This window comes from Nicotiana tabacum, chromosome 8 (genome assembly GCF_000715075.1).
Source record: "Nicotiana tabacum cultivar K326 chromosome 8, ASM71507v2, whole genome shotgun sequence".
In the NCBI taxonomy this organism is placed as follows: domain Eukaryota; kingdom Viridiplantae; phylum Streptophyta; class Magnoliopsida; order Solanales; family Solanaceae; genus Nicotiana; species Nicotiana tabacum.
Genome location: NC_134087.1, coordinates 69,209,461 through 69,232,223, shown reverse-complemented (window position 1 = coordinate 69,232,223; position 22,763 = coordinate 69,209,461). Strand labels below are relative to the sequence as shown.

Below are 22,763 nucleotides of genomic sequence, written 5' to 3'. Positions count from 1 at the left end.
TCACGGCGATCCATCACACGTGTTATATTTCAGCACTGTCCAGTTGGACAAGGACTTGTCTTATGAGGAGGAGCCGGTAGCTGTTCTAGACTGGCATGTTCGTCAGTTGAGGTCGAAGAGTTTTCCTTCTGTTCCTGTTCAGTGGAGAGGTCAGCCTCCTGAGGCATCAACCTGGGAGTTCGAGTCCGATATGCGGAGCCGTTATCCCCATCTTTTTTTGACTCAGGTACTTCCTTCTTTTGTCCGTTCGAGGATGAACAGTTATTTTAGAGGTGGAGTCATCACTTGTTTTAAAACAAAATTATGTGTTATGAGGCCTTAAAAACCTCATTTAGAGCCACCTTGATTTACGTGCGTGGTCCGGACCTATAATTGGAAAGCTTCTATGTGAAAATATGAGAAATAGAAATTTTAGAGTTAAAACTATGATTATGGTTGAATTTGGTCAACATTCTTAGCAAAGGGACCCTGATCCATGTTCTGACGATCCCGGGAGGTCCGCAGTAAAATATGGGACTTGGGCATATGCCCGGAAATGAATTCCGAGGTCCCAAGCCTTAGAAATCAATTTTTGAAAGAAATTGTTTTACTGAATTATCTAAGGAATAAAGAAAAGAATTAATATCTGAAACCATTTTTATCGGGCCCGTATTTTGGTTTCGGAGCCCGGTACAAACTTGTTATAGTATTTGAAAGATAACTGTGAAATTTGGTGAAAACGGAGTTTATTTGACGTGAGTTGGACTTTCGGTTGAAGAGTTATGAACTTTGAGTGTTCTTGATGAAAATGTTGAGTTTTGAGGTTTAATTCATGATTTTACATGTTATTTTGATGATGTGATCGCAAGTAGGTTCATATGATGTTTTGGAGTTAGTATGACATTTGGTTTGGAGCCCCGAGGGCTTGGGTGAGTTTCGGGATGTTTTACACTTAGGAAAAAGTTGCAGATTCAGAGAAGTTGCAGGTCTCTGAAGCCAGGTTTCGCGGTCTGCGGTGGGGACTATGCGACTGCGGTGGGATTTGTGTGGTCCGCGGTGAGCAAGGCCAAGCCTTCGCGGCCGCGCTCGATTTCTTGCCGTCCGTGGTGGAGCTCTGCGGTCGCAGTCTTTTTTATGCGGTCCGCGGAGAGGGTCTGAGAGGCGTATATTTAAATAGACTTTTTAGTTATTTTTAACTTTTCAAAACCCTAAAACATAGGAGCCGATTTCCCAAACACTCCTTCTTCTTCCAAAACACTAATAAGTAATTTTTAACTTATTTCTTTCACTCCTTAACTTCTTTTAACAAGATATCATCCTAGAATCTAGGGTTTTCATGGTGGAATTGGAAATTTTGGGTAAAACATAAGAATATTGAAATTTGGGGATTGAGACCTCAAATTGAGGCCGGATTCCAAAACCAATTATATATCCGGGCTCGGGATAAATGGGTAATCGGGTTTTGATCTGAATTTCGGGTTTGGACCAAGCGGGCCCGGGGGTTAATTTTTGACTTTTTGGGAAAATCTTTATAAAACCTATCTTCATGCATTAGAATTGATTCATTTAGCATTTATTGATATCGTTAAGTAAATTGTGGCTAGATACAAGCGAGTTAGTGGTGGAAACAAGAGGTAAAGCGGTACTTGAGGCTTGAATTGTGTTCGTTGCATCGACGTAAGTGTTTGGTCTAACCTTAGCTTGAGGGATTAGGAGTTGTGTCCTATTTGCTATTTGCTTCTTGTCGAGTACGACGTATAGGTATTGTGACGAGTATCTATACGTTGTTGTCAAGCATGATCGTGGGTCTTATATTGTGGTTTTCATGATTTCGTTGTATTATTCGTGCCTTGGTGAAGATTTCTAATTGTTGTATAAAGTTTGTGGAAAGAACTGTGACATATGAACATTGAGGAGCGTTGGCTCAAGTTGTATAGCGAAATTGTGAAAGTATAAGTGACAATTGAACTTTTAGAGTATTGGCTCGAGTTGTGAAATGAGTTGTGAAAGTATAAATGATAATCGAACCTCTAAAGCATTGGCTCGAGTTATGAAGTGACTTGTGAAGTAAAATTGAGAAAGAGAAGAGATCATTATATTGTCATCCTTGCCGGGCTATTGTTGATTTATTTGTTGTTTCCTTGCTGGGATTTAATTGTTTAATTGTTGTTCCCTTACCGGGATTTAATTGTTTAATTGTTGTTCCCTTGCCGGAATTTAAGTGGTGACTTGTTGTTCCCTTGCCGAGATTCTTTTTGCAAATTTCCTTTATTTCCTTACCCTATTGTTTGTGATTATTGTTTGGGTAAGGAAGAGAGTTAAAGCACGAAAGGCGATGCCGTGCATTGTTTGTTATTGGGAGGAAAGAGTGTAAAGCACGAAGGGTAGCCGCACGACGTACCATTCCGTGCCGATTCTACTGATTATATGGTAAGGAAAGAGAGTAAAAGCACGAAGGGTGATGCCGTGCACATTTTGATTATATGATTATTTTGGTGAGGACGAGAGTAAAAGCACGAAGGGTGATACCGTGCATATTTTTATTATATAACTGCTTTGGTGAGGCTGAGAGTAAAAGCACGAAGGGTGATGTCGTGCAATTGATGATTTCTGCTTCCTTATTGATATTCTAGTTATGTTGTTTCTTTCCTTACTTGATGTCTTTCTATTCGGAACTATTATCTCCCCCACAGCATGTTTCCCCCTCCCACATTGACTGGTTATTTCTGTATTTCTTTTCCGCTGCATATATATATATTAACTACACAGGTTTATTTGGTAGTCTGGTCCTAGCCTCGTCACTACTTCGCTGAGGTTAGGGTAGGCACTTACCAGCACATAGGGTTAGTTGTACTGATACTACACTCTGCACTGTGTGCAGATCCAGGAGCAGCTTTCAGACATTAGTTGGAGTGCTTCCTTCAGTCCATCTGGAGACCCAAGTTAGACTGCAGGCGTCTGCAGGCCCTGACGTCTCCCTCTATCTCTACTTCCTGTTTCATTTTCTTTTATCCAGAAACAACGTACTGTTATTTCTTCAGACCTTGTATGTAGAAATCTTAGATAGTCTGTGACACCAGGTTTTGGGGTATTTGAGCTTTTAAAAGTTGTAATAGATGTAGCCTTAAGATATATAATTGTTGACTTCCGCTTATTTATTTAAAATTCTGCTTTTATCATATTATCGACTTGTGTTTGTTAAAAAGAAGCAAAAATGAAAGTGTAGCAAGTAGTTAAGGTTTGACTTGCCTAACTCCCATTAGTAGGCGCTATCACGACTCTCGAGGGTGAAAAATCCGAGTCGTGACAATATATGTATGTATGTATATATATATATATATAGTATAGTATAGTATAGTATAGTATAGTATAGTATAGTATAGTATAGTATAGTATAGTATAGTATAGTATAGTATAGTATATATACTAAGTGTATTATATATCAAGGTATATTCGATATATATAGTATAATATAGTATATAGTATATAAGCTATATATATATATATATATATATATACAAAAGTGATTTTTAATTTTGACCAATGTTGACCTGAAAAGAGACCAACTTTGGTCGCTAATTATCCAGAAATTAAAATTAGCGATCAAAGTTGGTCGCTAAATTTAAATCAAATTTATTTATATTTTATATAATATTTAAAATAATAATATAATTGTTAAACGTTAGAACTCGATCCCAGATTAGCGACCAAAGTTGTTTAAAATAATAATATAATAATTAAAATTTCATAACTGGGGCCCATATTAGTGACCAAAGTTGGTCTCTATCTGCTTATCCTTTAATGAGCGACCAACTTTGGTCGCTAATTTTAAATTATTTTTATTTATATTTTATAATTTTTTTAAAATAATATTATAATTATTAAAATTTTCCATGTGGGTCCCACTTTAGCGACCAACGTTGGTCGCTAATCTCAGTATTTTTTTGACCAAGCAAGTCTGATCAGTCCGGTCAACATTTTGACGAAATTATCGACCAAAAAGCGACCAAGCTTGGTCGCTAATGTATTTAGAATAATTATTTAATTATTTTCTCCAATTTAGCGACCAATTTTGGTCGCTTTTCTTGACAGACCAATTTTGGTCGCCTAATTTTGATCGCTTTATTTCGAATTTCTAGTAGTGTTACCAATGCTTAGCATATGTTCAATTTATTTCATATGTATCGCGCTCAAAGTCTATTTTGGTAGTTGTGGGGACTTCAGAGTACACACCAAGGCACCTCTCAAATACTATCCAATGCCTTCTTCATAGTCAAAGAAATAGTCTCAACTATCAAAGGCAAATATTAGTTCTCAATACAAAAATCTAAGCCCTCTTTGATAGCAACTGCTTCAACAATCATATTAGTAGTTGTCACACCTCCTTTTTACCACCCGAGAGGGGTATATAACGGAGTTTTTTCAATTAAAGTTATATTATTCTATATGAGATTATTTTATTTATTTTTAGAGCCACCACTTGGGATAATTTATGTTGGTGTCCCAAGTCACCGGTTTATTTTTAAATCCCAAGTCGAGGAAAATCGACTTTATTTAAAAGTCTGCGAACCAAAATTCTAGATAAGGAATTTTGTTAACCCGGAAGAAGGTGTTAGGCATTCCCGGATTCTGTGGTTCTAGTACGGTCGCTTAACAATTTATACTTGGCTTAAGTTGTCTAATTACTTATTTTAAAACCTATGTGCAGTTACTTTTTTACCGCTTTTAGTTGCTTGACTATTCGTAATTTTGGAGATTATCTTAAAAGGAGTCACGTGTACGTGTACTCATTTATTAAGTCGCGCCTAAAGCATTTTCTACAAATATTCATAAGTTATTTCCCTACACTATTTGAGATAAGTTATGAGGAATATTCATTAAAGAAAGATAAATCAAGAAAGAAAAATAAAATAGGCACTACTACGACCCAAACATATAAGACATGACGAAATAATTTAAAGAAAAAAAAAACTTCTCTAAGCTAACCTACCCACTGTCCATATTGCTTTAGTGAATTTAGCCCAATTATCCCTTCATGGTCTACATCATAGACTATTTGAAACTTCAATCTTCAATTTATAAAAGAAAATAAATTTGACTTCATACTTCCTCCTCAAATTTCATCATTAGCATACAAACACGGTATAAAATATCATCAATTGTATCAATTCAACAAATAGCTCAACGTCATTCGAACAAATAAAACTTAAAGAAAAATGCTCAGTCAATTAAAGGCAAGAGAGTATCATAAAAAAAATGCCAAAACATATCATTGCATAAGAAGTAAAACAAACGTAAGAGAAATCGACAAACAAATCCAACATCTATGAAAGTAGATTTAGAAATTAAGGAAAGAATAGAGTTAAAATGTGACCATGAGTGAATGGCAGCTTTAATATGTTAAAATATCAGCGGGTGTACAACGAAGAGATCGGCGCCGGGAAAGCAAAACGAAAACTTCGAACTCGAACCGGAATCAAATTCGGCTCAAAGGAAACCCCATCTCGATGCTTTTAATGGCAGGTTTGCTAAGTCTTTTTAAATGATTCTCAACCTAAAGCTTCTTCCTAGAAACAGAAAAGAGCTTTTGATTCTGTTGGAGAAATAGAAGCTGATAGTTCGCTGTTTTTTTGTTACGACCCGGATTTTCTACCTCGGGAGTTGTGATGGTGCCTACTAATGTGATCTAGGCAAGCCAATTATTGAATTATCTACCTTTTTTCCAATTTTATTCTCTTTAACAATTACGAAGAAATAATATTTAAACAATTGAATATAACATAAGCGGAAAAAACCATAAGCCATCTGAACATGAATATCTATTACAACTGCTTGAGTCTGGACTACCCAGAACTGGTGTCACAGTTACACAGACGGTCTAAGAATACTACAAATAAAGGTCTGAAAGAAATAATTACAACACTGTTTCTGGAAATACATGTAAGAAACAGGAAAGTAGATAGAAGGAGACGCCAAGGCCTGCGGACGCCTACAGGACTACCTCGGGTTGCCTGATGATCAAGAATCAACAATCTCACTGTGGTCCGAAGTCCACAACACTGGGGTCTGCACAAAAAAGTGCAGAGTGTAGTATCAGCACAACCAACCCCATGTGCTGATAAGTGCCTAGCCTAACCTCGGCGAAGTAGTAACGAGGCTAAGACCAGACTACCAAATAAACTTGTGCAGTTCAATTATATACAACGGGAAAGAAATACAGAAATAAACAAGTAAAGTTGAGAGGGAAAAACATGCTTCGGGGAACAGCAGGTAAAACAGAATATCAAGAGAATTATTAAGGAATCAAAACCCTCCTAACACGAAAAAGGGAACAAAGGCAGATTTTACTTTCTTTTCATATCTCGTGGCAGGCATGTCACCCGCTCCCATTTCACTTGACTTGTGGTAGACGTACCACCCGCTTACATTTTATTATATCTTGTGGTAGGCATATCACCCGCTCCCATTCCACTTGTTTTGTGGTAGGGGTAACACCCGCTCCTATTTTATTATATCTTATGGTAGGCGTACCACCCGTTCCCATTTCACTTGTCTTGTGGTAGGCGTACCACTCACTCCCATTTTATTATATATTGTGGTAGACATACCACCCATTCCTACTTCATTATATCTTTTTTGCGGCGTGCAACCCGATCTACATATAATATGGTTGCGGCGTGCAACCCGCTCCACATATAATATTGTTGCGGAGTGCAACCCGATCCACATATAATATTTGTTACGGCGTGCAACCCGATCCATATATAATATTTTCTATTATAACGAGAGTCCCGACAAGAGGTCAATAAGGTCTACACTATCCCGGCAAGGGATAAATAGCTATAACCAAACTTGATACCACACCTAATTACCTCAGCTATAACCAAACTAGTTACAACATCTAACCACCTCAGCTATAGCCAAACTCGTCACCACACCTAACTACCTTAGCTATAACCAAACTCGTTACAACATCTAACCACCTCAGCTATAGCCAAACTCGTCACCACACCTAACTACCTCAGCTATAACCAACCTCATTCTGACACCTAACTACCTCAGCTATACCCATAATCTCTACCCAACACGAAGAATCATCAACCTAAGCATCTGTAATATCAATTAAAAACATAATGCAAGGGAACCATAATTCAACAATAGTCCGACAAGGGGGCAACATAATGATCTCTTCTCTTTCTCACTCTTACTTCACAATTTACTTCACAACTCGAGCCAATACTCTAGAGTTTCAATTATCACTTATACTTTCACAACTCATTTCACAACTCGAGCCAATGCTCTAAAAGTTCAATTGTCACTTATACATTCACAATTTCGCTATACAACTTGAGTCAATGCTCCTCAATATTCATAGGTCACAATTCTTTCCACAAACTTTATACAACAATTAGAAGTCTTCACCAAGGCATGAATAATACAACGAAATCATGAAAATCACAATATAAGCCTCACGGTCATGCTTGACACAAACGTATAGATACTCGTCACCATGCTTATACGTCGTACTCAATAAGAAACAAATAGCAAATAGGACACGACTCCTAATCCCTCAAGCAAAGGTTAGACCAAATACTTACCTCGATGCCTCGAACACAACTCAAGTTTCAATTATAGTTTTACCCCTTGATTCCTCCGCCAATTCGCTCGTATCTAGCCACAAGTTACTTAATTACATCAATAAATGCTAAATGAATCAATTTGAATGCATGAAAATGAGTTCTCCAAAGTTTTACCCAAAAAGTCAAAATCGCCACCGGACCCACGTGGTCAAAACCCAAGGTTCGAACCACAACCCTATTATCCATTCCCCCATGAGCTCAAATATGTAATTTGTTTTGAAATTGGACATCATATCGAGGTCCAAATCCCCAATTTTTTAATAACCTAGGTTCTACCCAAAACCCAATTTTCCCCTGAGAATCATTGATTTGAAGTTGAAATCATGTTAAAAGATGTTAATGATTAAAGAAAACTAGTTAAAAACGACTTACAATTGATTTGGAGAAGAAAGGTTGTTTGAAAAATCGCCTCTTATGTTTATGGGGTTTTGAAAAATGAAAATAACTGGAAATCCCTTCTTTTTATACCCCTCTCAGACCCCCTGTGCGGCCGCACAAAATGGACTGCGGCCGCACAGCCCTTCCTGTTGATACTGCAGTCCAGTGCTCTGTGCGGACCGCACAAAGTCGACTGCGGCCGCACATCCCTACACCGCGCACCGCACAAGGCCGACCGCGGACCGCACTGGCGAGTTCAGAGGCCTGCTTCTGGTTTAAAGCCTAAAACATCCCGGAACCTACCCGAAACTTACCCGAGCCCTCGGAACTCCAAACCAAGTGCTCACAAAACCTCAAAAACTTCTTACGGACTTATTCGTGTAATCATATCATCAAGATAACATCATGACCATCAAATTAAATCTCGAGATCAATGAAATTTTCTCAAAACTTCTTTAAACATCAATTTTGCGATTTAAGTCCGAATCATGTCATATGACATCCGCTTTTTCACCAAATTCCACAGAAATGTCTTAAATCATATATAAGACCTGTACCGGGCGCCAGAACCAAAATATGGGCCCGATACCACCATGTTCTAAGCAAATTTCATTATTGATAGGTGCTGGTGGTGCACTGTAGGACTGCTGATCAGAATACTGCATGTGAGGACCATGGCTACCTGAAGCACCGTGAGAAACCTAAAGTGTTGACTGGAAAGGCTTAGGGGGATGGCCTTTACCATATGAATCTCTACCTCCAGACGAGGTACCACTGAATCTGCCTAAATGACGGGGCCTCTTATCCGACCCATGACCACCTCCCTGTAAAAGAACCATCTCCACTCCCCTGGCCACATTGGCCGCCTCCTGGAAAGATATCTCACTCCTAGTCTCCCTAGCCATTTGAAGATGAATCGGCTGAATAAGACCATCAATAAACCTCATCACCCTCTCTCTCTCTCGGTAGGAAGTATGATAAAATCATGGTGAGCTAAGTCGATGAACCTGGTCTCATACTAGGTAACAGTCATGGAACCCTACTGGAGGCGCTCAAACTGCCTCCGATAGGCCTCTCTCTGAGTAATGGGGAGAAACTTCTACAGAAATAGATGGGTAAACTGCTCCCAAGTCAAGGCTAGCGATTCGGCTGGTCTGGCCAAACAGAAATCCCTCCACCAAGTCTTGGCGGATCCCGACAAGTGAAATATAGCAAAATCGACCCCATTGGTCTCAATAATCCCCATGTTCCTGAGAACCTCGTGGCAGCTGTATAGATAATCCTGGGGATCCTCAGTAGATGCACCACTGAATGTAGTAGTGAAGAGCTTGGTGAAACTTATACAACCTCCACAAAGCCCCCAAAGACGTAGCTGATCTATCACCGGTCCGTGTTGCTGCTCGGCTGAAGAAGCGGTACATGACCTCGCTATTCGCGAAAGGACAAGAGTAGAGGTTTCAATTTAGCATTGAGAGAACAAAAATCGCATGACAGGGAAGAATAGAAGTGAAACTTTTCCTAACTCTGTAGCCTCTGGGGGATAAATACAGACGTCTCCGTACCAATCCCTCAGACTCTACTAAGCTTGTCTGTGAACTGTGAGACCCATGCAACCTAGAGCGTTGAAACCAACTTGTCACGACCCGTATTTCCCACCTCGGGAGTCGTGATAGCGCCTACTAATATGAGCTACGCAAGCCAATTATTGAACCATCTACCTTTTTACAAATTTTATTTTCTTTAACAATTACGAAGAAATAACATTTAAACAACAGAATATAACATAAGCGGAAGAAAACCATAAGCCATATGAACATGAATATCTATTACAACTGCTTGAGTCTCAACTACCCAGAACTGGTGTCACAGTTACACAAATGGTCTAAGAATACTACAAATAAAGGCCTGAAAGAATTAATTACAACACTGTTTCTGGAAATACATGTAAGAAACAGGAAAGTAGATAGAAGGAGACGCCAAGGCCCGCAGACGCCTACAAGACTACCTCGGTTCGCCTGATGATCAAGAATCAGCAATCTCACTGCGGTCCGAAGTCCACAACACTGGGGTCTGCACAAAATAGTGCAGAGTGTAGTATCAGCACAACCGACCCCATGTGCTGGTAAGTGCCTAGCCTAACCTCGGCGAAGTAGTGACGAGGCTAGGACTATACTACCAAATAAACTTGTGCAGTTCAATGCATTCTCTGTATTAAACCTGAACCGATCCATGAAATTTGATGCCATGTTTACCCAATTAACCCTTTTTTGGATTTTGACTAATGTACCAAGATAAGCCAGTGAGGCTCCTCATGAATAATTTCATGAGAATCCTTTCATCATTTCCATCTCCTATGAGCTTGTCACAGTATGTCCTTAGATGCACCTTTGGGTCACATGTTCCATCAAATATCTCAAATTTAAGAGGTTTATAACCTTCAGGCAGTTCTACGTCCGGCTGAATGCACAGATCCTCATAGTTCAATCCCTCAATGCCTTTACCCCCTTCGACACCTTGGACTCAACTGGTGAGCTTCTTAAGTTCCTCTGCCATGTTCTTGATGAGCAGGTCCTTCTCGGCGGATTCAGGTATGTATAAGGTTTATTGTGGAGTGTGGGGTAAAGTTTCTACATATATGGGGTTGCTTTGATGGACTCCGGATATTTGGGTGTAGTGGTGGTCGTTGGTTGAATTTTGAGGATCAGGAATAGGTTGTGGTGCGTTCTGAGAAGTATGATAGGTAATGGTTTGTGGATACTGGGTTGGCTGATGATGATGTTGTAGAGGAGTTGGTACTGCTAGAGGATTGGGATTTTGAGGTGGTGTGGCATATTGGTGAGGTGCGAGAGGATTTTGTGGATGCTGGTTCGGTGTATTTTGGGGAGGTGCTGGGTTTTTGGTGTTTTGTTGGTTGATGTCGAGAACGTTCAGGGTAAGGGAGAGATTTGCCAAGTTCCAGAACTGCTCAAGTTCCCCTTGTAACTCCAGTATCTTTTGTTCCAGCCGCAAAACCAAATCATTTGGTGCTAGAGTGCTTCAACCATCTGAAGTTTCAGCATTGTCTTCATGTGTGGCATTATCTTTCCTGATATTGCTTGTATCGTCTATTTTGGCATTTCCTTTGCTTTTAGGATCATTTGGAGGAGGAGGAGGTGGAGGACCTCTTGATCTGGTATGATATGCTGATGATGCCAGTATGTACGAACCAACCTTAGGGGATGGGAATAAACAAATTAAGAAAAGAAGAAAACAAAAAGTAAACAAGTCAGTGAGGAATATTAAAAGATTGTTTGCAGTATTTAAATACATATTGCGGAATTATAAATTTGCATCTTAACTTGGGGACCTTATTGTGCCCGAGGTAGGCCTTAGCGGCATATAGATTTGGAGAAAAATTGATGCCAATAACTGCGTCATTTCATTAATGTGAAAAATAAATTGAATCTCTACTAAAATGACAATAATGATAAAGAGTCACTAATGTCATGTGCCTTATTACAACTAAAGCTTAGACGAGTCTATAAAGTAAGTATAACATAATTTCTAATCTATTTGGTCCTAGAGGGACCTTCTCCATGCTTGGCCTTCTTTTCTCCATCGATCAAATTCCCCAGGTCGCGCATGTCCAACAACAGATACGCCCTTGCTAGGAGACTTCCTTCGTTTCCATCCATGTCTTGACAACCTGTAACCCTTTTTCTCATCTTCCCTTCCAGCTCCATCAATCCCTGCTCTATATACTCTAACCTCTCCGTTGATTTAGTGGCGATTTCTCTCCATTCATTGATTGCTTCCGTGTCCGCTTTGTGCTATTCCAAATGTCTGGCCTCAGATTCAAAAATCCTTTTGTGTAACCTCATATACTTGACTTGGGCCTCGGCAGCGTCGTCTATGACCCTATTTCCCAAATCAATTCCTGGCTTGACTTCTCTTGCTATGTCATCGACCAACCACGATGGATAAAAGTGTACATGGCCAAAATGGTATCGATCTGGCTCGATGGTATCCTTTTCCACTATGACCTTTAGATGACACATGTGTTGTTCTTCGTACTTGAATGGAATAGCATCACCTTGGAAATCTGCTTTGTAGTGAACCATCTTGGAGACTCGGGGTATAACTTGTTTCCTCCCAGCTTTCCTCATGACTCTGATAGGGGCATAAGTATAAATACCCCTTAATCCAATTAATACTAGATGAGGGACGTCTCTTGACCTGATGATGAACTCGCTAGTAGGGAACCATTCAAACATCCAATGAACCTTATCGTCCATCAAATTGCTAAAGAAGTGCACCCAATCCACAACAATTTTTGATTGTGCAAACCTATCTGGATGAAAGTCATTCTTTTTGGATGGTGAAAGGCTATGTGGTCATTCCATGGTCACCGCAGGAATTCCTGATGGTACTGTCCTCTTTGAAGATGCTCCAACAACCATATTTGCAGTAACAAGTTACAACCCCCGAAATGTCTGAATCCCTTCTTGCAGCGGTCCAAAACTCGGTATATTTCTTCCACGATCATTGGGATGATAGCGTAAGTCTGTCCCTCAATTCCTTCCATTAAGGCCTTAGTAACCATATCTAAACGGGTGTGAATCCTTTCTCCTTGCATTGGGAATACTAGTATCCCTAGAAAACAGACAATGAACACGAAAACCCGACTGTGGGTCCAACCCAACGAAATAATAGCAAACTCATCATGGTAAAGGTGGTAGGATTTGTTGTGTCTGTAATGTGTGTAGAGAAAGTCAAACGGTATATAAGACTTCTTTAAGCAGACTAACTCATCATTTTTTCTAAAATCTATCATTTTCAGAAACCCTCGGGAAGTACGATTTTCAGGTACCAATAGACTGGGGCTATCCCAAGGAAGCCCAACAAAGCCCCCTATTTCCTCTAGAAGGGGAGTCATCTCAATATCCCCGAAACAAAAAACAGCCATCTTTTCATCCTAGAACATAGTAGCGGCCTCGATCGGTACATTGTTCGGTTGAATGTCTAGCAGAGAAGGTAAATTCCCAAGAACTTTTTTCATGTGGTTTTTGTCACTTGGTGCCGAGATTTTCCCATCAATCCAGTAGCAAAGGTGGGATATTCCGAACCATACCGAACCTGGGGACCTTGTGCCTCATTTATGCAAAACAGATAAAGTTAGCCCTTTCCCACTCCAAATTTAGCTATTTTCACGCTAATGATCAACATTTTGGCATGTTTTTCTCCAAATGATGCATAGATCGTGATTATGTCCCTTGGGATTATGGAAATTCCGGCGGACTTCGGACAAGGTTTGTTTTAGTGTGTTATTACGCGGACAGCATTCTAACTCATACTAGGTTTAAACATGACGCATGCATAATGGATTTTAGGATGAGGTTTCTAGAAGAGTCTAGACTAGTATCCTCAAGCAGACAGCTTGAAAGGGAAAGGCAAGGAACCGTGGATTGCACCGCTGATCGACTAGTTTTTACCGCAAATAAGCCTTTCCAAATTTAAAGGGTGATTTTAGGAAAAGTGCGAACACTCATCAAGTGCCGCTATGGTATTAATACGCACGAGAGGAATATGATGTGGAGCATGCTTTATGCAAACATAACAAGTTGTCAAGTATTTTCACATATTGAAAAATAAATGCAGTATTGAATGAACGTAAAGACATAAGAGAAAGAAAACATGGAAGAAGTTAGTTCGCATAATGAAAGAATTGTAGGAAAGCACATAAAGGAGAAAGGGTTGGGGAGTGATATGACATAACAACAAAGTTTGGAGTAGGTGAACATGATTAGGGAGTAAAAGGAAACATATGTAGTAATCAAATTAAATGGAGAGTTGCATATAAGTTCATATAATAGGGAAAAGGATATGCATGTAGCAATAAAATGGAAAAATGGGGCAGGGAGATTCAGGTAGCAGCAAAATAACAAAGATACGCTTATCAGGGAAGACTAATTCACAAAGATCAAGTTCATTTATGGTAAGATCCTAAAAAATATCCCCAGCAGAGTCGTCATACTGTCATGCCCCCTTTTCTCGCAAAATCGGGTTTCAACACTGATAACTCTTTTAAGGAAGGGTTTAAAAGAGAGAGTCGCCATCTAACGGATTAAGGTGCGTTAGGGCACCTATTTGCAAATAACTCGGGTTTAACTAATTTGCGTCACCAAAGATCGGGTAAGGGCTCAAATTACCTCGAGGAGAAGGTGTTAGGCACTCCTCGAGGTCTACAATGGTGGGTCCCAACTGAACTCAATTCATGTGAATTAGTCTGATAGAAAAGAGAGAATTATTTTAATAGGAATGGGGGGGTCCTAAGTTTTTTAGCCTAAAGGATCACCCCGTGCAACATAAATAATATTTCGTAACTCCCCAAGATGGGGGTGTTACTCATATTATTCAGCGGGCACAGACTATGATCTCCTGCTACCCGATTACTATTCTTTAAGTTATTTACCTAAAGCACTCTAATCAATTATAAACCGTACCCTATGCGTGCACTACCCGTCCCTTGCCTATGGCCCATGAGGCATTTAGACCTCTATTTTGGGATGGTTCTAGACTTAACTTAGGCTGCTCAAAATGATAAAACTAGGCAACATACAAAAACAAGTTGGCCTTTCATGTAACAACAAATAAGGGCTCAAGTTAGCCTCCACACTTAGGCAGCTAATGCACGCAACAAATTAGGCGTTTGATAGTTTTAGCAATTAAAGTCGTTAGGTCTTATAGACATGATTTCTATGTGATTCAAGATTTTAATCATGCTGGCAGTTATGCAAAGTAATTTCTAAGTGATTGCACATTTGCCTACAGATTATAAGTACAAGCTGTTAAAACTTATAGACATGTTATCTAGGTGATTTACTTAGTATTTGATAGTGATAAGTAATGAGAGATATTCAGAATTTCTCAGTTGTTCCTATAGGCATGCATATTAAACGGACAACTATGACAATAACATGTCAATCGATTAAAATCCTATAGGCATCATTTCTAAAGATGCAGATTTGTAGAATATAAATGACCCTATGATCATGATGCCTAATGAATATGCTGCAATGCAAATTGAACTTTGGTCACTTTTATTTCCTATAGGCATGGTATCTAATATACACAATAGCAGAATGAGCAAAGTAAATACCTATAGGCAGGTTCTCTAATGCACAATAGCAGAATGAGCAAAGTAAACACCTATAGGCAGGATTTCTACCCATTCTCATGCAAATGTTAAAATAAACCCACTTCCCAATTTACTAACACCCCAATTGTTATTACAAATAATTATTACAGATCAGATATTAATGAATGAATTACAAAGTATATAAAACTATAGGAAGCCTGCAGCAGGCCCAAATACACCTGGACAGGTCAGGCCTTCAACTCATAGTAGCTCCAAAAACCCATATTCACAGAGACACAGTAACCAGCAATGCATGATTCACCCATATGTCAAAGATAAGCATACAAAACCCAAATCTCTAGTATGTCAGAGTTCCTAAGGGCTTTAAGAACCTAGGGCAGTGCTCACACTAGAGAAGAGTGATCAGAACAGTTCAAGGAAGACTAGGGACCAAATCCTAGTGTCTCAGAGTTCACAAGAGTCTCACATGGACGAATAGTGCTCACACAAGGGAGGTCAAGGACAGAACCTAAAATAGCCTTGACTTTCAACCGGCTAAGAATGAAATTGCAGTATTTAATTCAAAAATAAAATATTCAAATAAAATCTACAATCCTCAATTCAAAACCACCACATTTAAATAAAAAGCTACAGTATTCTAACAAATATTCAATCGGATAAATCGAATATATAAGGAGAAAAATGATTGAATATTGTAACTTTTTATAAATACCATAATTTTTGAATTGAATGTGAAGTCGTTTTTAACAGATGTTTTTTCGTATGTGTATATCTAATCACATATCATAATTCAATGTAAATAGCCACATGAAATGTTTTCAATAATGAGGTAGCACGAAACCAAATTAACTGACTTCATGTATGATGCAAAATCATTTTAATAGACATGAAATTGAAATTTTCTTCCTCCTTTTGGATTTATGTGAATCTTGGACTAAAAAAATTAAAAGAGGGGAGGGGAATGAGAGAAAAGGTAAAACATCAGAGTCCCTTAAAACGTGGAATTGGGGAATAATTAGATATATCTATTAGGATATTAAATATACTTTAAAATTAAAAATCAAATAATTCCTTTTATTATAGATATTGGGTGAAAGAAAAAAAATCAGTATAATATTATATTAATTGATTTTTCATAGGACATATTATGTAAATTTCCCTTATAATATTATGATATGTTCGATTTAAATTGTACTCTAATTTCTAAATTAGAATATTATTGAATGTTTTAAATTACTATGTAAGAAAATTTGGAGGTATAGAATTTAATAATACTTTTCAAATATTTGCTATAATTTTAAAACTTAGCTATATTATGAGAATGAGTCTTCCAAATGAAACTTATATCAAACTTCAAATCTAACAAAATAATTCATGTATTATTAACCCAAAAATCTTGGTTAACGGGATAGTAATCTTCCATCTCGTGACCTGGAACTGTTGTCAATGGCGGCTTTCAGCTTAGGCTTTTTCTCTCTCCTTCTCCTTCTCCTCCTCCCTCTCTCCCTCTTAGCCTTCCTCGCCTTCATCGTCCGACCACGTCCCGCAAAAGTCCCAATTAAGAACCGCCACGTGTTCATCACAGGCGGTTCAAGCGGCATTGGCCTAGCTCTAGCTCAACAGGCTGCTTCAGAGGGTGCAAAAGTCTCAATCCTCGCTCGTAACACCAGCAAGCTCGAGGAAGCGAGGGATGCGATTCGGCTTTCTACTGGATGTGACGTGGCCATTTTCAGCGCTGACGTCAGAAACTACGAGGCCGTAAAGAAGGCTACAGAAGATGCAGGGCCGATCGATGTGTTGGTGTGCAATCAGGGCGTATTTGTACCTCAGGAATTGGAGACCCAAGATATTGAGGAGATCAAGTTCATGATTGATGTGAATTTGACCGGGACTTTTCATTTGATTAAAGCTGCTTTGCCTGGAATGAAGAATAGGAGCGGCCGTGGACCTGGATCCATCGCTATCATGTCTTCACAAGCTGGCCAGGTTTGATATTTCTGGTTTGGGTTTCAATTTCAATGTTCTAGCAAAGATCTAACCTTGTAGACCTCTTATTTAAGGGTTAAACTTACTTTTAGGGTGGTTAGATATGGAGGAAAATATATAGCATCAAAAATATTTTACTTTGAGTTTTGTTAGGTATATAACTAAGGGGTCGTTTGGTAGGATGCGTTAGATAAATTAATGCATGCATTAGCTTTGTGTATTAATAATACATTGTTTGATAGATATTTTGAACCTATGCATTAGTTATACATCCTATTTGGTATTATCGTATGCATAACTAATACATAGAAAACAATGGTATTAGCAATGCAATGGATTTTAATGCATGCATTAGCTTAGTTAAAGACAAAATTGTCCTTCAAAATTTATGTTTTATTAAAATATACTAGTTAGTATATTAATGCAAGTTCAAAATAATCCAAATAGTGAGAAATAAAATTATATCCCTAGTAAATAAATAAATACTTAGCATATTTCTTTTTTTATAAATAAATATTTAATTTTATTTTACAACATAGGTAGACAAATAAAATAATTTTTTTAAAACTTTTTCATATAAAAATATTTCTCAACATATGTTTCTTTTAAAAAGTTAGAGTGTGGACTAGATTTGAGGGCATTTTTGTAAATAAATAATTCTTTTAGAAATTGTGCAATACTTTAATACATCAAACCAAACAATGGATAAGAAATATGTCAGCATAACTAATACCAGTATAACTAATGCAAGCATAACTAATACTAGCATTAATAATACACCATATTCAGCATTATTCTTATGCACTGTACCAAACGACCCCTAAGTGTGAATACCACTGGTACAAGGAGTATCATAGGGTACAAGGAAATGGGAGAAGTCTTTTTCACAAATGTAAGGTAACTATGCTTAACACCAAATCAAGGGCATGCTTGACGGTAATGTATGAACATGCTTGATTGCATTATACTCTTTTGCCTTGATTTGTGTCGTCATATTTCTCTTCGACCATTTCTGCAGTTCCCCTGTAAGAATTGAGGATGAGGTTAGATATTTATAGCAAAAGTCCAAGGAAAATGCTTAGTAACAGCTATACTAATTCACAAAGTGTGGGCAATCTTATGATTTTGCATTGTGCTAGTTAGTACACAATTCGTGAAGACTGAATTTTGAGGGGACAGACTTTTGGAAGGAGCTTATTTCACCTTCTGTTCCCATTGATATCTAATCAACATTGCAAATTTTATTTGTTATTTTGTCTAGGAATTTTTGGAAGAAAAAGAAAAATAAGTTAGAGATGATCATCGCAATGGTCCAATACAACTAATTTTGTTTCCCTTGCATTCTCATGTATGTATATTTATCGTCAAAAGTTTAACTGAAAGATCCGCCTCTGCAAATGTTTCCTCAAATAGTAGTTTAACCTGAAAGACTGGAGCTTGGTCCATGATGCTGCAATATTTCATAATTAAGGGAGAACGTGTGTCTTTAGCCAGCAATGTATCCTCAAATAGTAGTTTATAACCTGAAAGACTGGAGCTTGGTCTGTGATGCTAAAATATGGTAGAATCAACAGAATTTCTTTCCCCATACAATTGCATTAATGAACTTTAACCATGTTTCTGTCTCTTCCTAGCTGATTTGGTTTTCGTTTGGAATTTTATTTTGTCTTAGGTTGGCATATATGGTTATACAGCTTATTCAGCCAGTAAGTTTGGCCTCAAAGGACTGGCAGAAGCTTTGCAGCAGGAGGTTATTGGTGAAAATATTCACGTATCACTAATATTTCCCCCGGACACCGAAACTCCTGGATTTGCTGAAGGTTGGACATGAGAATAGATCCCACTCTGTTTCTTCTGGTTGTTATTATGTCCCAATGCACGAACTAAAATGCATGCTACATGTTTAAATATTAATACTGGTTGGTGTTATCTTATTTCTTATGAATAAATCATCATGCCGGAAGGATTTTAGGTTAGTGGTTGTTTAATAGAGTTACAAATATAAGCCTTTGCATTGGGATTTCTTCCAACAAAGTAAACAAGTCTAACTTTACCTTATCAAAAAAGAAGAAGAAAAAGTAAGCAAGTCCGGGTTATTCTAGCTCTGTTTCTAAACAGAGGCAGATTTGGCCTTTCAATTGGGTTGGGGGGTTTGGGGGGGGGGGGGGGGTCAACCAAACACATTTCTTTCTGCTTGCATCATGTTTGTCTGTGTAAAAAAATTTAAAATGTAATATGACCATATCCACTCTGAAACCACTAACTCTAAATGCTAGATCTACCTCTGAATCTAAATTGATATGTTAGTTATATATCCTTTTCTTTAGTCTCTTTTTTTCTTTATCTTCTTTTGTAGAGCACATTGAAGATTGATCAAGCAAGTTGAGAAAGAAATGACGATCGCACTGGTCAATTATTCAGAACTGTTAGTTGTAGGCATGGGATAGCACAAATTGATTAGCCAATTTGTTATATATGCCTAGAGGAACAGAACCAGAAAATATTTGCTCCTTGATTATGATATAGCTCATGATGTGTTGCACATATTAAATGGTGCACATTTTATCGTGATTCAATGGGCTATGCAAAATATTTTTCTGCCTTTTATCTTCTTGAAATGGCATGAGGATTCCTAGAACCTGACAGGATGTTAAATGCTGCATTGCAGTGTTGTTTGGTCTATTTGGATAGTACAGCTCCAGATCAGTTTGAAGCTTAATGTGTATTGATCCTGCTTCTTTTTAGTGAGAAGAATGTGGTCAAGGTGTTGAATGCTTATGTTAGTTCTGGAGTTCCATTCTTATGTTTTTTAGACCATGATACTTTTCTATTCTTATTTGCATATTTCAGTCTTGCAGTTTTGTATCTATTCTCATTTAACCCTTGCAACCTGTTGCTGCATTTTTTCTGTGAACCTGCTTGGTGCTCTCTTTATTTTATTTAATATTTACCAGTCCGAAAGAGGAGAGAAGAAGAAAAAATTTGAAGAATGCGCAAAGAAGAGAATGCATGCACTAATATTAAACCTTGGGAAACATCATCATCACTGTCGGTGTTGCACCCATCTCATTCAAAGCACTTTAGATGAAATCTTAGATACTTCTAATTCCGTTGCTTTTGAGGCACGCACACATTGTTTATTGTACTTGATAGGTGCTTCAGCTTAACTGACTGATAATCGGCTTAAGTTTGAGTAATTTTTGTTAAATACTCTTTTACCATCTATTTTTTCAATATATATTTGAGCAGCAATAATGAAAGTTTCATCGTTATTGCAGAGAACAAAAGAAGGCCACCAGTGACTAGTATAATAGCAGCTTCTTCTGGTGCCATGAAAGCTGACGAAGTTGCCAAGATAGCTTTGAATGGCATTAAATCAGGAAATTTTACTGTCCCCTGCAACTTTGAGGGATTCTTGCTTTCCATAGCAACTGCTGGTCTATCTCCTCAAAGATCATTCCTGATGGCATTTGTCGAAGTGATGGCTGCTGGAACATTACGTGTTGCTGGTCTATGTTTCCAGTGGAATTGGTACGGAAGCATAGAGAAATGCCTTGGAGAAAGGAAATAGCGAATAACTATTTAGCGCACGAACAAATGCTTTCCGGCACTTCCTTCAACAATTAGTTTGAAGTAGTTTGATCCATGGGTATACTAGAGAGCTAAAACTATGCAGTCCTTGTTCCTATTTGATTTTGTCCATTACGAAGTTTCGCTAGCTAATTTGACCAGTTGTTCTGTCTACTATGCTTGAAGTTCATAGGTTTTAGACTTTTAGTTAACTGGTAAGATTGTAGGTTCTCTATCAAATGCTATTAGTTTTGCTTTTAAGCTTAATATTCTTGAGCTGTCCAACCTTCGTTCCTGTGTTTTTTTGGTAGCTGCATAAGCATATTAATCAAATGCTTGAAAATTAGCCATGAGGCTGTATGATATGGGTGTGGGCTTGACATACCACTATCAGTTGATTACATACATAGAAGTGCAGATAACTAGATAAGTTGGTTTTCTACGGTCACACCAATATTCCACCTCTCCTGAAGAGTTTGTGCATTTATGGACTTCCGACTTGCACACTTGGTTTATATACCATATTCATGAGGTACATTTCGCCTCAGTTTTTACAGATTTTGCAAAAGTTGTCCTACATCCCTACTTCCGATATGTTAGTCCTGTATAATATCTTTGCAATGGCTGTAGAATTTGATTCTTCATGTAATCGACATTTTCTCTTGGTGGTTAATGTTCTCTGCATTCGCTTTCGTGTGGCACAGACTTCGGCAACCAGGCCTTATTGGAGCTATGGATGCGAGCAAGATGCTAATATAGTAAGTTACTCCTTCAAGCCTTTTAAACTATCCCTGATCATTGAGTCAAGTATAAGCAAACTTAATACAGTATCAAACAAACCCAAAGGAAGTAGAAATGAAGAGAAGTGAGAAAAAAAAAAGGAATATATTTCAAGTGAATATGTCCAATTAATACATGGAGACAAGAAGGTTAAACAAATAATATGCAGTAATGGAGGACTAAGTGGACAGATCATTGAAATGTTGGGAAGAATAACTACACTTTGCTTTCTTTGTGGTTTAGTCAACCGCAAGCCATCAGTACCACCACCAAGCATTTGCTGTTTGTGCCCTCATAAGCAACTTTTCCTCATGTACGGATCCTAGGCGATCAGCAATTTGAATTTTTAGCTATATATATAATAAGTGAAGGTCCCTTGGACAACCAAGGGTACTTTCGGTATTATTTATTTGTTTAGGGACAATATCGTAATTCATTTCTCATCCTCAAGAGACTTCCAGGTGTCCTTTGTAGCACCACGTGCTTTAGTTCCTCTGAGGGGTTTTCGGGTCCGGAACCCAATTGTGGTTCTTTTGAACTCAAAATACATAAATAGGTGATAAAAAAAGGTGACAATTATATATATAGTGTCACAATACTTCATACATTAACGTTAACTGTGTCGTTAATGTATAGCGCCAAGTATTGTGGCACTATACTGAAAAAGCTGGCACGCCCAGGTATAGCGCCAAAATACCAGGCGCTATACTGGAAAACCTGACACGCCCAGGTATAACACCAAAATACCTGGCGCTACACATAAATTTTTAACAACAGAACCGTCTTCTTCATCGTCGTTCTGGTTCTCTTCCTCAATATTTTACTCCTCTTTCTTCTTGGTCCCCCCATACCCGCTGCCCACGAGTTAAAAAAAAAATCTGGGCTCCCCCGTCACATAAAAGTTGTAGAACGTAGGTCCCACATTCGAGTAGAGTTTCGTATTATTGTTGATTCACACTTCCGAAATCAAAATTTCAATCTATTTGCTTTCCGAAAATTCTAAATCGAGGTATTACGATTTATTTTAAGTTGAAACTTTTATAATAATGCATATTATTTGATTTTTATGTGTTCTATTTCGGTTTGTGTTTTTTTTCGAAACTAGCATGTTAAATTTATCCGGATTTCATATTAGTGTTTTATAAAAAAATATCCTGATTTATATATATGTGTTTTCATGTCGTTTTGTGTTTTATTTGCAATTAAATTTATTTGTTGTTTATGTTTAGTTTAGATTATTTTTTAGCGTAGTAAAATCTAGACCTTTTTAGCGTAGCAAAACGTAGACCCTT

At 38.0% G+C, this 22,763-nt stretch overlaps 1 protein-coding gene across 1 annotated transcript; it reads left to right on the top strand.

The window, feature by feature from the left end:
- The first annotated feature begins 16,462 nt into the window (after window positions 1–16,462).
- Window positions 16,463–20,973, top strand: LOC107825367 (3-dehydrosphinganine reductase TSC10B). The gene is made up of 3 exons (XM_016652216.2): window positions 16,463–17,121; window positions 18,794–18,941; window positions 20,400–20,973. The coding sequence occupies exons 1-3, from the start codon at window positions 16,582–16,584 to the stop codon at window positions 20,690–20,692; spliced, it is 981 nt and encodes a 326-aa protein (XP_016507702.1). The 5' UTR covers window positions 16,463–16,581; the 3' UTR covers window positions 20,693–20,973.
- The last annotated feature ends 1,790 nt before the right edge of the window (window positions 20,974–22,763 follow it).